At 33.6% G+C, this 15,604-nt stretch overlaps 1 protein-coding gene and 1 long non-coding RNA gene across 2 annotated transcripts; both read left to right on the top strand.

Annotated features, from left to right (window-relative positions):
• Nucleotides 1-2,054: 2,054 nt before the first annotated feature.
• LOC126742319 (glycine dehydrogenase (decarboxylating), mitochondrial) lies at nt 2,055-12,128 on the top strand. The gene is made up of 7 exons (XM_050448966.1): nt 2,055-2,312; nt 2,397-2,475; nt 3,057-3,223; nt 3,278-3,483; nt 3,551-3,702; nt 3,756-4,144; nt 10,301-12,128. The coding sequence occupies exons 1-7, from the start codon at nt 2,121-2,123 to the stop codon at nt 12,086-12,088; spliced, it is 2,973 nt and encodes a 990-aa protein (XP_050304923.1). The 5' UTR covers nt 2,055-2,120; the 3' UTR covers nt 12,089-12,128.
• A 536-nt stretch (nt 12,129-12,664) lies between these two features.
• Nucleotides 12,665-13,620, top strand: LOC126742407 (uncharacterized). Its single transcript, XR_007662555.1, has 2 exons — nt 12,665-13,321; nt 13,387-13,620. It is a non-coding gene; the product is annotated as an uncharacterized LOC126742407 (long non-coding RNA).
• The last annotated feature ends 1,984 nt before the right edge of the window (nt 13,621-15,604 follow it).

A 15,604-nucleotide genomic window follows, 5' to 3' on the forward strand; every position in this document is an offset into this window, starting at 1 on the left:
TTGGCACAAAAATCAGACATTACTTTTTTCAATGGAAAATTGCTTAAGGCATGAAGTTCTAAATATTTGGAAGATATTAATAAAATATTTTAAACTTACCGTTAACAACACAAACACAATTTTTATGTGAAATGTATTAAAAATAAACACTAATCGACAAGTCGCTTTAAAACTCGCAAATTAAAATAAATTAAAAACAAAAGGGTGGGAATTTCTAAACATTACACCCCCGCTTATTTCTGCAGCTCCAAAATACATATTATTTATTACCCAAAAGTATTGAAATTCCGCAAGAAATAAATTTCGAGGAATTACTATTGGTGGTACTTCACGCGGCTCTTTTAATTACGCCGCCCTTATAACATCATCAGTATACCGGCGGCGGCTGAACCCACCATAATTGCGGTGCTATTGTTTTTATTACCTGCATGGTCCTGGTACCTATTTATTTATCTATATAGATTATTATTATTATAGCAACGATTCGGGGAATAATGCTCGGTTTCAGTAAACATTGTATTCTGTTGGCGCCTTAATTACAAGTTTTAAATTTTATACATTTTCGTTATTCATAATTTTTTTTTCATTACTTGGCGCTTTTTTATTTTATTTTTCGGATGATTTGCCGCCTCAAATGAGCACCGCCCGGGTGCGGCGCACCCCCGGCACGGCTCGGCCCTGCATCCAAATTTCGAAAGTGTCAATTACTGTATAATACACTAATAAGTTCATTTTTTAATCGGTTCTTATCAAACATTAAAAAGAGTTTTCGGGAAATTTTGTAATAAAATAGCTTAAAAATAATTTCCACTTCACTGTTAGTACTACCCGGTTTTCTTAGCAAATATATTTTGTTCAAGCAATTAAATATGATCAGCTATTGCACCATAGTCTCCAATCCAACAGCCTGAAAGAATATATTCCTATTTATTATTCCAGGCAGTTGAGAGTATTCATAAGCTCTTAGAGAGGGTCATGCTATAATTCTGATTATAAAAAAAAACTAGAAATTTCAAGCAATTGAAAGCTTTGAATTAACTTGGAAGGAAAGCATCAGGCTTTAGTGGAACTGCTTGAGGAAGAATTTTTGTATTTTTTCCAGACAGTTGAACATGTTAAACTATCCCACCAGATTCTCCAATCCAACTACCTAAAAGAATATTTCTATTTAGAATAAGCAGTTAATACCATTCGCTTTGCTATAGTCTACACGTTCTTGTAAGCCTTTAACGCTCAATTTCCACTTTTGGCTTCAAGTCTGATGGCCCTTGATACAAAAAACGTTCTCATATATAAAATCATTGCATAGGTAAAAATTCTCTCTTTGCTTCAAACCTTTTTACAAAGATTCCCAATATAAGCCTTATTGTAAAAATACTCACAAGAATATTAAAGATGCGAAAATTAGCAAAAATAAATGCTTCAAGTTCTCCAAATTCCCAAATTCTTATTAAGTTAGAATCACGTATTTAGTCAGTAATTTTATTTATTCTTAAAAATATCTGCCAGTGAATAAGAATTTTGATATGAGAGTATGGGATTTAAGAACCGTAAATCTGTTCGATCTTTGGAGACTGGTTGACAAAATTGATTCTAACTCAGAAAGTTTTTTAAGTACAAAAAACGTGTATAAACCATTGCTCAAGAAATGCAATTTGCCTGAAATTCTTTGAAGATATATTACCAATATTTCATAAAAATATTCACAAGAATTGTAAAAAATTAATAAGAAAATTAGCAAAAATAAATGCATCAACCAGAAGTGCTCTAACTGCCCAAATTCTTAAGCTAGAATCACGTTTTTACTCTCAAGTCTATCTTCAGCGATCCTTTTACAATAAAGTGAAAATATCTTGAAAATATTTGAAGTGGTTCCTAAGTTATGCCAAAAAATAACTGCAAATGAATAAAAATATTAATTGCTCTTGGACATTTGAGAACCATTGTTGGTATATTCCGTAAACGTATATACCAATCAGGCAACCTCATTATTATCAAAACCATATTTTTTATGCCCCCTTGACCCTTAATGTGATTAGACCGATAAAACCGAACCGAATGTTCTTTCGAAAGTATGGTGAGAACTAATAGTCGCGTGTAGTATTTTTTTTCAAATAATAATGAATAGATTAACCGCATATACTTTTAAAAATTTAAAATTGTTAAATAATATTAACAAATTCAGGGGCTTAAGTTCTGCGGCGGCCAAGCCTGAAGGACCGTTGTTTCCGCATAGGGATGAATTCCCTTCCAGGCATATAGGCCCAAGAGATCAAGATATTATTGTTATGTTAGATACTATTGGTTTTAAGGTACTTTTTTTCAATTTTGTTATATAATGATGCGTTTTTTTTTATGGTTAATAAGGAAAGGAAAAAGTGTGGATTTATTTATAGAGTTTGGACCAATTAACAGAAAAAGCGGTACCCAAGAATATTTCCTTGAATGAATCGTTGGATATAGAGGAGCCCTTAGGTAAGTGTATTGACCCATTTGAAAAAAATATTCAAAATTTAAAATCTTATATAAACTATAAATAGTCACGGGTATGCCGCTTTAAATTTTAAATTAAATAATTAAAACTAATTTAAAAAAATTTAATTAAAACCCGAATTTTACAAACAAAATTACATTTTCGGTTCAAATTTACTAGAATTTCTAATTCAAATTTCGTTCTTTAAAGTGCTTTATTGAATTTAAAAAAAAAGTGTTGAACTAGAAACTAGGAAACTTTAATAAAAAAATCTTTTTTTTTTAAATCAGAAAAGTTAAGAATTGTCCATTTAAAACCTTAAAATCTTAATGTAATTTAAAAAAAAAGAAATTTTCTATATAACCTCGAAAAGTTTAATTCAAGTAAAATTTAAAAAAAAATCATTTTATTTTTTAATAACTATGCAAAAAATTCTGGAAAATTAGGTTATAGCCATCAATAAAACGTTACTATTTCTTAACAAACAGATAACCCCGATGGATAACCCTTGGCAGGGGATCTCATTTAATTTAGCAAAACATGTTTTTATACTTTAAACATCAAAAAAATCACTTATTTTTAGGCGAATATGAACTAATCAACCGAATAAGGTCTATAGCAGAACGTAACAAAATATGGAGATCCTATATCGGCATGGGATACCACAACTGCTGCGTGCCACACACAATTATGAGAAATATTTTCGAAAATCCCGGATGGACCACCCAGTATACTCCTTATCAGCCAGAAGTATACCTGGAATATTAAAATATAATCACTGTTTTAATCTGGGTTGCTCTCTAGGTAGCCCAAGGTCGTCTAGAAGGTCTTCTTAACTATCAAACGATGGTTTCTGAACTAACCGGCCTTGATGTAGCAAATGCTTCATTGTTGGATGAAGGTACTGCTGCTGCTGAAGCGTTGTCTCTCTGTTATAGGCAGAATAAGAGAAGGAAACTTTTGGTGTCCAATAAGTTGCATCCGCAGACTATTTCTGTGGTACAGACAAGGTAAGGAATTACTGTAGTCCTCAATTTAGAAACATTTTGTCATTATTGCATCCTCACTGAATTTCAGATTGAGCTCGTTAGGATTAGAAGTCCAAGTGGTAGACATCTCCAAGTCAGATTTCTCTAACAGAGACATCGCTGGCATCCTTTTCCAATACCCTGACACTGAGGGGAACGTAGAAGATTTCTCTTCAGTGGCGGAGGACGCCCATTCACATGGTAAAGCCAACTGCCAAATGTTTTCTCTTAATAAACATAAATTCTCTTATAAGGAACTCTTGTTTGTTGTGCCACTGACCTCCTCAGCCTCACCCTCCTTCGTCCTCCGAGCGAATTTGGTGCCGACATGGCCATTGGTACCTCACAAAGGCTCGGAGTACCATTGGGTTACGGTGGTCCTCACGCTGGATTCTTTGCATGTAATCAATCGTTAGTAAGACTGATGCCAGGAAGGATGATTGGGGTGACTAGAGATGCCGCTGGGAGAGACGGATACCGTTTGGCCCTTCAGACCAGAGAGCAACACATTAGGAGAGATAAGGCTACCAGTAATATTTGTACTGCCCAAGCCCTTTTAGCCAACATGTCTGCGATGTTCGCGGTGTATCACGGTCCTCAAGGGCTGAAGGATATCGCCATGAAGATTCATCATTTTACTTTGGTGAGTTGGTTTTTTTTATTTGAGTAAGCCATTTCTAGAAGTCGTTTTGTCAATTTAATTTTTGTTAGTATTATATTGGTTAAAACTAAAAAAAAGTTTCATGGAAATTAGATTTAAAAAAAAAACAAAAAGGCTAGTTTTGGAATTGTAATACGAATAGAACAAGTTTTGGAAATGTGAAAAATCAATTAGAAGATTTTTGGAACAGTTTTTTGACAAATAAGTCAATACAAAATAAACCATATTTTGCTCGTAATATAAATCTTTATAACGTAAGAGTATAGTAATATTAACAAAATAATACAAATAATTTTTTTGACCTTAAAAACGTCTAGTACAAAAAATTATACTAGTAATTCTTCCTCTTCGGGTATTTCAGTAGTGCATCCCTATCTCATTTTTGTCGCCAAGTGTTACGTATAGTGCTCTAGTGCAGAGAAACCCACTACAAACATTTTTAGTGAAATGAACGAAACTTTAACATGCATTTTCGTTTTTTACACTCAAATTATCGTCAAAATGTCTTTTTTTTAGTAAGTTAGTCTAAACGTGTATATTTTTCGCAAACTTTTCTTCCTTGTTCTACTAACAATTTTCTTAAACTTCTTTTAAATGATCCAATATATCAGTTTTGTTTGTCTTGATCTTTTTATGTCTCCTATTGTGATTGTGTGCAATGTTTTGTGATTCGGGTCTATTCTTGTGTTGCCTAGTTATCTCAAAATATTTTATCAATATCTAATATTAAACATTATTTTTAAAAAAAGCTTTTGCGTTATTTTCAACTTTTTTAGACGTACTTCATATACCTCACCTCAACTCAAAAGTCCATCTTGAATATGAAAATATGGGTCTTCTGGATTGGCGGATGATTTTTTATTGCCGGTGACTCACTCTCGACACACTCCGTATGTAAGTGTATCTTTTCAGTACCATATATGTCAAGGTCTCTGAAATATTCAGTAAAGTTTTTTGACTTCAAAGATGCTGATTTTGTATCGCTAAATAATTTCCTTGCATCTATCGACTGGTCCTTTACAAAACAACGCTTCTAATATAAATATTTCCCTTAATAAGTTTTATGACCTTTTGTATGAAGGAATCAGCTATTTTGTGCCTATTAAGTCCTATAATAACACTGGTAGCTTTCCTGTATGGTTTTCAAGAGAGTTATGAAGCTTAGTTTTACGTAAGAGGATTGCTCATAAGAAGTTTAAGGAGTCTCAATTGCAAAGTGATTACTTGGTTTTCTCTGGCTTCGGCAGTCATGTAGTGTGTTGAGCGGTCAGTGTTACCGCGATTATATTATTTCTCGTACCGAGAATAATCTATTGTTAAATCCTAGGTTATTCTGGAAACATGTAGGCAATGTTAAAAAGTCAAATATTATTCCTAAACATATGTTTTTTAATGATGAAACTAGTGATGAGGGTGGTGATATTGTTAATTTATTTGCCAAATATTTGTCAAACGTATATTCTGATAAAGCATTTCAAATACCTGTATATTACATGACAGGGCTTGTGGATTAATTCGATGTCAAATTTGTAGAGTTATCTTTAGTAGAGGTTTTTGACGAGATTTTTGGCTTACAGAACAAGACTTCTGCGGGACCGGATGGCATACCCAGCTTGCTACTTCGTGAATGTGTATGTACTCTGTCGAGGCCTATTTGCACTTTATTCAATCTGTCTTTAAAGTCGGGAGTATTTCTTTCTTTTTGGAAGAATTCGTATATTACCAACACCTTCTAAAGTACAAAGTTGTACTTTAGAAGGTGTTGATATTACGCCGATATTTAAGTCTAGTAATACTAGTGATGTCAGTAATTATCGGGGAGTTTGTATACAGTCAACCTTGCCTAAACTTTTGGATGCACTTGTAACCAAGCAATTGTCATGGCAATGTAAAAGCCTTATTATTAACAGTCAACATGGTTTTCAAAAAGGTCGTTCCACTGTTACTAACTTAATATGTTATAAAAATTATCTGTTTAATGCTTTTGGTAAAAGTTCACAAGTTGATGCTGTTTGTACGGATTTTTCGAAGGCGTTCGACAGAGTTAATCATGCGCTTCTACTGGCAAAGCTGCAAGCTTTGGGTTTTGGATCAAATGTTATTTGTTGGCTAAAAGACTATCTACTGGGTAGATCGCAATGTATACGGCTTAACTTCTTATCTAGCAGCTTCTCTGTGCCATCTGGCGTTTCTCAGGGGTCACATGTGGGTCCGTTGCTTTTTACAATCTTTGTTAATGATATAGGATTATTTGTAAGAAATTGTGAATTTTTATTATTCGCTGATGATTTAAAATTGTTTTTGTCTATTGATTCTAATGTTCAATGTCAATTGTTACAGGATGACTTGCATAATCTCTATGAATGGTGCAACCTTAATTTTCGATTCTAAGTTGACATTTTTGTCTCATGCTGAAAAGTTAGTTCAAAAAGCGTATAGAAATCTAGTATTTATAACCAGATGCAGTCAAGACTTGTCATGCTTTGTCTATAAAGTTCTGTACTCTTCGTTAGTCCGTTCTGTTCTAGTATTTATAACCAGATGCAGTCAAGACTTGTCATGCTTTGTCTATAAAGTTCTGTACTGTTCGTTAGTCCGTTCTGGTTTGGAGTATGCTAGTCCCGTATGGTCTCCATTTTATAAATCGCATATTGAAAATATTGAAAAAGTTCAAAATAAATTCTTAAGAAATTGTTCTTTTAAACTTAAGGTTCCATTAGCTAATGGTCGTACTGATTACAAGTCGGTCATGTCAGTTCTCTCTTTGGACTCACTTGAGTTAAGGCGTAATAATTCAGACTTGTGTTTTATTTTTAAATTAATATCTGGCATGACTGATTGTGATTATCTTTTAAATAGGCTAAATTTTCGGGCGCAAAAATTGACTAGACTGAAAAAACTCTTCTATGTAGTTCTTATGGACAGCATAATCCTATAACTAGAATGCAACGTTCTTTCGATAGGTATAGTCTTGACCTGCACGTTTCCTTTAGCAGTTTTAGGAGTTCTCTTAAATTAATTAATTAATTAGTGACTCGTTACTTTAACAGGTTTCTTTAAATTAATTTGTAACTTTGATTGATGTCTCACTATTATCTAGCTTAAGTTGTATTATTATTAATATCTTTTGTGTTATTTTATTTTTGTAAAATTGGTGGATACCGTTAAATAAATAAATAAATAAATAAATATAGCACTTTAACTTGGTCTAATATTTGTTTAATTGCTTTAAATTTAAATCATAATTACTCTTTGAGTTTTTTGACGACATTCTCGATATATATCCCAATTTAAAAAATTACCAATATACACTCCTGCTAGTTATTTAATGTTTTGTGCTTCTTCGATAATCACTTGGTGTTGATTCATATGCAAGATTGAAAATCTGGGTCTGTTTAATACCAGATATTTTGTTTTCTTAATATTTATAGTTAGACACATTTCATTAAATCAATTCTTAATATTAACCATGTCACTCTCTGCTTGTGTCTTTACATCTCTCCAAGAATTTCCGTCATAGAGTACAACGGCATTATCGGCAAATAATGAAATTTGTCCTTCGTATTTACCTTGCAATAGTCCGTTTATATAAGTAGAAAATAATACTGATACAGTAGGACCTCCTTTTTATATTGACTAAAAGTAGCGTCCTTAGTAAGTAGCGTAGATGGAGTTTGCAGGTTTAGGACCAAGAAATCAAAAACTTCCTTTTTTGAAAAGGTACCGACGTTTCGACGTTTATTTACGTTTTTTTCAAGGCTGTTTACTGTGAGGAAGCTTTTTTGTCGATTGCATATATACTAATGGCAACAGAACAATATAATATGTAGATGGGCACATATCTAATTATACTTTGCACAAACATAACAAAATCACACATAATAGACAATAACTTTTTTTTCAAGAGCCACAGATTGTGGCCCTTGAACGCGTTCGTTTATTTGTAAATATATATGTAAAATATATATTTACTTCTTTATTATAATTTTATATGTATTTATATATCGTAGAAGTGATATGTTAGTAATGTAAAGTATATAAAAAAAGGTATTGTCTATTATGTGTGATTTTTCTGTTGCCATTAGTAAAAAAACAAGTTTTTGATTTCTTGATCCTAAATTTGCGAACATCTCCATTTACGCTCTTTTTTTATTTCTAGTTTTCCTGCATAAATATTTATTACTTTCCATAATTTCTTAAGGACTTTATTTGAATCTTCAATTTGAGACTTATACTACTCCGTTTGGGTTTAATAAATCAGTTTTTCCAAATGTTTTTTTTATTCTTTGTAGTTATTAAATTTATTGACGACACCAGGAATTTTTTTTGATTATTGGTATATTTTCTGCTTAGCTGCGTTTGTTGTACGCCCTGTACAATATACTACTAGTTCGTTTTTTGTCTTTATTTTTAATTTTCTGTGTGGCTAAATCTTGACAAAGGATTACATTTTCAAATAAATGATTTAAAAGGTAGTCGCTGTCGTTTTTATTATAAAAAGGATCCCAATTTAGTTTGCTAAACATTTATAGAAATTTGGAATAGTTAATTTTTTATAATGACTGTTTTTATTATTGTTGTTATTATTATTGTTATTTTATTGTTGTTGGGTTTAGAAGATTTTTTTACATTGAAACATGATTACAGAAAAATCTGTTATAGCACATTCTAAAACACATGATTTAAAATGTCGAATAGTGACGCCTGCATGAATGCATGCATTTGATCCTCTCTGCATTCGGGTGAACTCATTTATTAATGACATATATCCTGGTTCTGCCATTAGATTTAAATAAGCAAAACTTATATCTTTAGTTGATTTTATGTATATGTTTATATCTCCTATAAAAATGTTAGAATTTGCTTTTTTAGTTTTTTTTTCAACTTGTCAAGTTGTAATAAAATCGTGAGGACAAACTTGTGACCTGTATAGAGCTTACACAGGAGTTTTTGTCCTGATACCTGAATAAGCACATTATTGCTTTAATCAATCCAATATTTGTACTTGCTCACATAGACCACTGTACCATCGTTCTTGTTTATATTTCCATTATAATACATAACATGATAACCTTTGATTTTAAAGAATCTGGTAGTTGCCAGGTCTCACACCATGACATCAAACAACAGTTAAATGAATCTAGCATTATTTGCAATTCATTAAAATTCTTATTTATACCGAAATATGGACAAGTTAGCGTATTCAATCTCTTTAAAAAATTTAAAAGGAGAGGTTATTTGCTTTGATTTGTGCTGGCTTGCTCAGATGCATCAAAACTCTGAATGTATTCATTAATTTTTGTCCTAGCTTATAACACTAAATAAAACTATATAAAAACAAAAATTTTGAATACAAGAGAACTATATAAATACTGTGCATATGGTCCGGGAGCCCACTGCAAAAAATCTAATCAAGAATATATACGGCCAAATTTTATCTAAAAAGATCAGTTGTACATTGTACAACAATAAACCATTGGCAGCCAAACTCGTATCCGTGGCGTTGTAGGCGATAAAAATTGTTTAACAAATTGAAAATTTTTAAATTTGAATCAACAATATATACGCCCAAATTTCACACCGTTTTTATTGTCTTAGTTGTTATTGTATTTTAGCGCTCTGAAGATGCGAATATATTTATAAGTGTCGGCTAGTAATAAGATCGATTTTATTTTATGGATCCCTAAACCCAACAACATTACAAACCATATAACCTTATTTGGATCGTTAAAGAAAAGCGATTTAAATATTCTGCTGGATCAAGCAAGGTTTCCTTCAAGGTTCCTTTTTTACAAATATTTGATTCAGTGGTATAAAAGAGTGGTTTATTTATGTATTAGATTAGTTGTGCACCTGTAATATTATGGTGCCGTATATTTCATGGCAAAGTTTTGGAACTGCACCTTATTTTAAGATCTAATTTATAATTAAAAAAAAAACGATTCTTGGTATTGTTTTTTATGATATTTAGGAAGATTTTAGCATATAGTTTACTTCTATATGAAAAACTTAAATCTTGTTAAAAAATGACTAAACGAGTTTTGGAAATGGATAACTCATTTGTGATAAAACCTTTTGGAATCATTGAATTTAATTTGTTGAGAGCAGCTCTTTAAAAAATTTCCGTTAAATTTCCAGATTCTTCATCATGGCCTTCAAAAGGACGGAAACACTTTAACAAACGAAGTGTTCTTTGACACTCTACGCGTGGAACCCAAACTGGACCTCGAGGAAATTAAAGCTAGGGCAGCCGAAAAAGAGATAAACTTCCGATATTATGACGACGGAGCGGTAGGAATCGCCCTGGATGAAACCGTCACCCCCAAAGACATCAACGATATTTTTTACATATTCGGGAGCACACAGACCTTGGACAGTTTACTAAACGACTTAAAAGTACGGGAAAAAGCTATTTACAGAAGCGAGTTCAAGCGAACATCCCCGTTTCTTACCCATCCAGTTTTCAACTCACACCACTCAGAGACCAGGATCGTTCGCTACATGAAAGTCCTAGAAAACAAGGATATTTCCCTGGTGCACTCGATGATCCCTTTAGGGTCTTGCACCATGAAACTCAACTCCACCACCGAAATGATGCCGTGCTCTTTCAAACATTTCACGGACATCCACCCGTTCGCACCCCTGGACCAGTCTTTGGGGTACCACCAACTGTTTGCCGAGCTGGAGAAAGACTTGTGCGCCATCACCGGCTATGACAAGATCAGTTTCCAACCGAACAGTGGGGCCCAGGGAGAATATGCGGGTCTACGAGCCATCCAATGCTACCACGAAGCGAGAGGGGATAAACACAGAGACGTTTGCCTAATTCCAGTAAGCGCTCATGGTACCAATCCGGCCAGTGCCCAAATGGCCGGCATGCGTGTCGAACCCGTGAGAGTTAAACAGGATGGTACCATCGACGTGGAAGATCTAAAATCAAAAGCGGAAAAGTTCCGCAACCGGTTGTCTTGCCTTATGATCACTTATCCATCTACCAATGGGGTCTTTGAAGATACGGTGGCGGAAGTGTGTGAAATTATCCATAAAAATGGGGGGCAAGTTTACTTGGACGGCGCAAACATGAACGCTCAGGTGGGACTTTGTAGACCCGGTGACTATGGGAGTGACGTGTCCCATTTGAATCTCCACAAGACTTTTTGTATTCCTCATGGGGGTGGTGGGCCTGGTATGGGTCCTATAGGAGTAAAAAGCCACTTGGCCCCTTTTTTGCCCGGGCATCCTGTAGTGAATCCTTTAGGGGCCAACTCGACTTCATATGAAGTGGTTAGTGCCGCCCCTTATGGCTCCAGTGCGATTCTGCCTATATCTTGGGCTTATATTAAGATGATGGGCCCAAGGGGCTTAAGGAAGGCCACACAAGTAGCCATACTTAACGCCAACTATATGTCAAAGGTGCTGGAACCTTATTATAATACCTTATTTAAGAGTGGCACCTCCAATTTAGTGGCACACGAGTTTATTATCGATATAAGGGAATTCAAAAAGACTGCCAACATAGAAGCCGCTGATATCGCGAAACGTTTAATGGACTACAGCTTTCACGCCCCAACAATGTCTTGGCCTGTAGCAGGAACTCTTATGATCGAACCCACTGAGTCTGAGGATAAACAGGAGCTGGATAGGTTCTGTGAGGCGATGATCTACATCCGGCAGGAGATCAAGGATATCGAGGAGGGGAAAATGGATATTAGGATGAATCCTTTGAAGATGGCCCCGCATACGCAGGAGCAGGTGATCAACAGCGCTTGGGAGCGACCTTATACGAGGGAACAGGCGGCTTTCCCCGCTCCGTTCGTGAAACCCGAGCTGAAGGTGTGGCCCACGGTGGCCAGGATCGATGATATTTATGGGGATAAGCACCTGGTGTGCACGTGTCCGCCTATTTTGGATCAGTATAATTATTGAGGAGTTTTTGTTTTGTTGAATAAATTATGATTTTTTTGAACTGATGATTTTTTTTTAAACCTGTCCATGGAAAGTGACAATAATAAAATCTGAGAAGCGATTTGTATAACGTGTATATTTTTTTTTCACTAGCAAAGCATTATATTTTAAACAAATAATTTTATTATGTATGTCTCTGTATACAGTGCGAGTCTGTAACTTGGAATAAATTCGATAATAAATAAATGGAAGCGAGTTCGGACAAACGCTCAGACACATCAATTGAGATTGTAAGTTGCGCATTTTTTACAATAAATTTTTTTATACAGGGTGAGCCATTTAGGCGAGGCTAAAATTCCAAACATTTTGATGTATCACATGCCATACCTTTATTCACCTGTTTTTAAGTTTTGATTTTTTATTTTAACAATGTTTTAAATTCACAATATATGTGTTTCAGTAAACAGTTTTTTTTTCGTGATGTATTTTATGAATGCTCTATAAAAATGTGGCATTTTTATAATTTTGACATTTTATACATATTGACATTGCTACAAGACGTGCCTTTATTGTCGGATAATCAGATTTAAGTTTCTTTTAATTTTTTGACAAAATGGGCTATTTAAGTCAAAAGCACAAGATTGAAATCTTAATGATGATTGAGTACGAAGATAGAACAAGAACCCAAAATGAAGTTTTATATTTATTCAGACAGAAGTATCCTGATTTATCACCCATATCTCAAAGTACTATAAGCACGATTGAAAAAGAGTTTCGGGAAAATGGTCACGTAAGAACAATAACTAGTTCTCGTCGATCTGCACTTAATGAAGACACCAAAATTCATGTGTTATTAGCCATTATAGAAAATCCTAATATTCCCACTAGGCAGGTAGCGCGCGAATTGGAAGTGAGCCAGTCTTTAGTAGTAAAGGTTCTTGAAGCAGAAAAATTTCATCCCTATAAACTTAAAATTCTCCAGGAACTCAATGAGGAGGATGAAGATAGAAGAATTGATTTTTGTGAACAATTTATGAAATTAATGCAGAATAATAATCTTATTACAGAAACATTCTGATTTATGCTGAACGGAGAAGTAAATCGTCAAAATTGCCGTTATTGGGCACAAGAAAATCCATGTTGGATGAGGCAAGGCCAGACTTAACACCCAGAAAAAGGAAATGTTTAGGCAGGAATTCTAGGCCAGCAAGTTATAGGCCCAATTTTCATCGAAGAAAATTTAAATGGAGCAAGGTATTTACAGTTTTTACAAGAAGAACTAATTCCAAATCTAGCTATTTTATTCCCTGATTCAATAGTAGCTGATATGCCGAATAGAAATATCTGGTTTCAGCAAGAAGGTGGGCCTTTTGCTAAAACCACATTTTGGAAGACCTATTCGAAACTATCTAGATACTATTTTTCCAGGCAGATGGATTGGCAGGAGAGGACCTTTTAAATGGCCACCAAGATCGACCGATTTGACTCTGCTGGATTTAGGGCACTGCCAAATAGTAAATGGTTTACATTTTAAATAAAAAGATTTAAAAGAACCCTCTTTAAGTTTACGAAATACGTTTTCTTTAACGCCCTGTATCTTAAAAACAATCGAATAAAGGTATAGTATGTGATACATCAAAATATTGGAATTTTGTGGAGAATCCAAAAATATATATGGCACGCCCTCGGCTATATGGCCCTGTATAAAAACTTTTTATTGTAAAAAATGCGCAACTTACAATCTCAATTGCTGTGTCTGAGCGTTTTTCCGAACTCTCTTCCATTTAATATTTATTATCGACTTTATTCCAAGTTACAGACTCGGGATAAATTCCGAGTCCAAAGTATCATACTACTTTGGAAATATCTCAAAATTTTTTAATTGATCACATTATTCGAGAAGTATTTGTAACTCAGCTAGTAAGCATTCTGGTTGTTCTTTGAAAAATGTAGGCCCTAATTGTACAATTGATTCAACCGTTTCTATAATGTCATTGAAACAGTCTCTTTGAGATTGTCTTTGGTGCAACTATTAAAAGATTGCAGCATAGCTCTAAATTCTCTTCTGACTTAAAGTTGTTTCTGAATTTTCATTTTCATGCTTTGCAAAATCCTTAGAACATTGAAAGGCTAGAATTAGCATTGCCATGGAACTATGGGCAGTTTGTTTGTTTGCACATCTCTGATGCAATGATGCCAAATGCTTACGTAGAAATGGCAAAAAAACACACTTTATAATGTCATAAAAATTTGTCACTTATTTTGACAGACGTAATGTTATTCCTCTTCAATAAAATATGAAGCATTTTCGAAAAATATGATAATGTAGATAACGTATATTAGAGAAAAACGCTTTGTTCTTTCCACCGACACAAGTAATCTTTACCAGTGACGTCGTCAAACAATATTTATATGATAAATATTTATTATTAATAGATTATACTTTAAATTATTACCGTTTATGAACTCTTTATGTGTTTTTCTTAACGTACTTCATTAGAGTAAAGGCACTTATCTAATAACAAGCATTTTTATGGAAATTAAATATTTTATATTTATTATAGATTTCTTAATAAGTTTGTATTATTCTACGTTTATGACGACGGTTATCCCACGATATGATGTTATGACAATTACGGTATTACTTGTATCGGTATTTTATTCACAAAAACAGTGAAAGGACTGGAAATACCAAATATAAACATAAAGCCGTTTGTCAAGATGACATTAGCTTTTGAGTTCGGTGTTGGCATTTCAATTTTTTTAGAAGGCGTTTTAGGAATAAGAATGTTAATAATATTTTTTTGCTTTGAAGATCTTATTTTTGCGCTTAGAACAACATATATCTGTTTCCACTTTTTATTTTTAAACCAAAATCTAACATCAATAAGTTAAATTAACATTATGATATGTGTTGATATATATAGCTGAAAATTTCCTCTTTTGAAAATGCATGTAAACTTGACAACAGAGAGTCGATGAACCTGCCCTGTGCACATGTTGAACTCAAACAAAATTGTTGTTTACTAATTCTAGCCTTTCAATGTTCTAAGGCAAAATCACTCTCTGGACTGATTTCATTCTGAATCAATGCATTGATTTTAATGTCATGGTCCATTTGTTCTAAGGACGCTGAAGTACTTTTAATTAAAAAAAAAACAGCTTCGATGACATTCAATTATTCTGCTCTTCAATTTTTAGAGAAATATAAGGAACTTAAGTCAAAGTCTAAAATTTTTCTTGAGCAGGCCAGAATAAGTACGTGTTTTTGAAATATTCTAAAATATTCTTAATTTTTTTCATCTACAATACCTTCCAAAGAAATCCACAGTAGAACACTGCCTTGATCGATTCAGCTCTAGCAGTCCATCATGTTTTTTACAAAGTTTTCAATTGTAATAAATTCTCTATGCTGTTAAGTTCTTTGCGCAAACTTTGGAATCGTTCTGTGCTTCCATAAAATAAAACACGAAGATTCTAGAACATTGAAAAATTCTGTAATTAATACACTTGCATTGCATTCCTTGGATGAGCCTG

This window comes from Anthonomus grandis, chromosome 11 (genome assembly GCF_022605725.1).
Source record: "Anthonomus grandis grandis chromosome 11, icAntGran1.3, whole genome shotgun sequence".
Taxonomy (NCBI): Eukaryota; Metazoa; Arthropoda; class Insecta; order Coleoptera; family Curculionidae; genus Anthonomus; species Anthonomus grandis.

Excerpts from the sequence above, each read along its gene's own strand:
- LOC126742319 (XM_050448966.1), top strand. The coding sequence starts at position 2,121 with ATGAATAGATTAACCGCATATACTTTTAAAAATTTAAAATTGTTAAAT. Across the intron at positions 2,313-2,396 it reads TAGATACTATTGGTTTTAAG|AGTTTGGACCAATTAACAGA; the intron begins GTACTTTTTTTC and ends ATTTATTTATAG. Across the intron at positions 4,145-10,300 it reads AGATTCATCATTTTACTTTG|ATTCTTCATCATGGCCTTCA; the intron begins GTGAGTTGGTTT and ends TTAAATTTCCAG.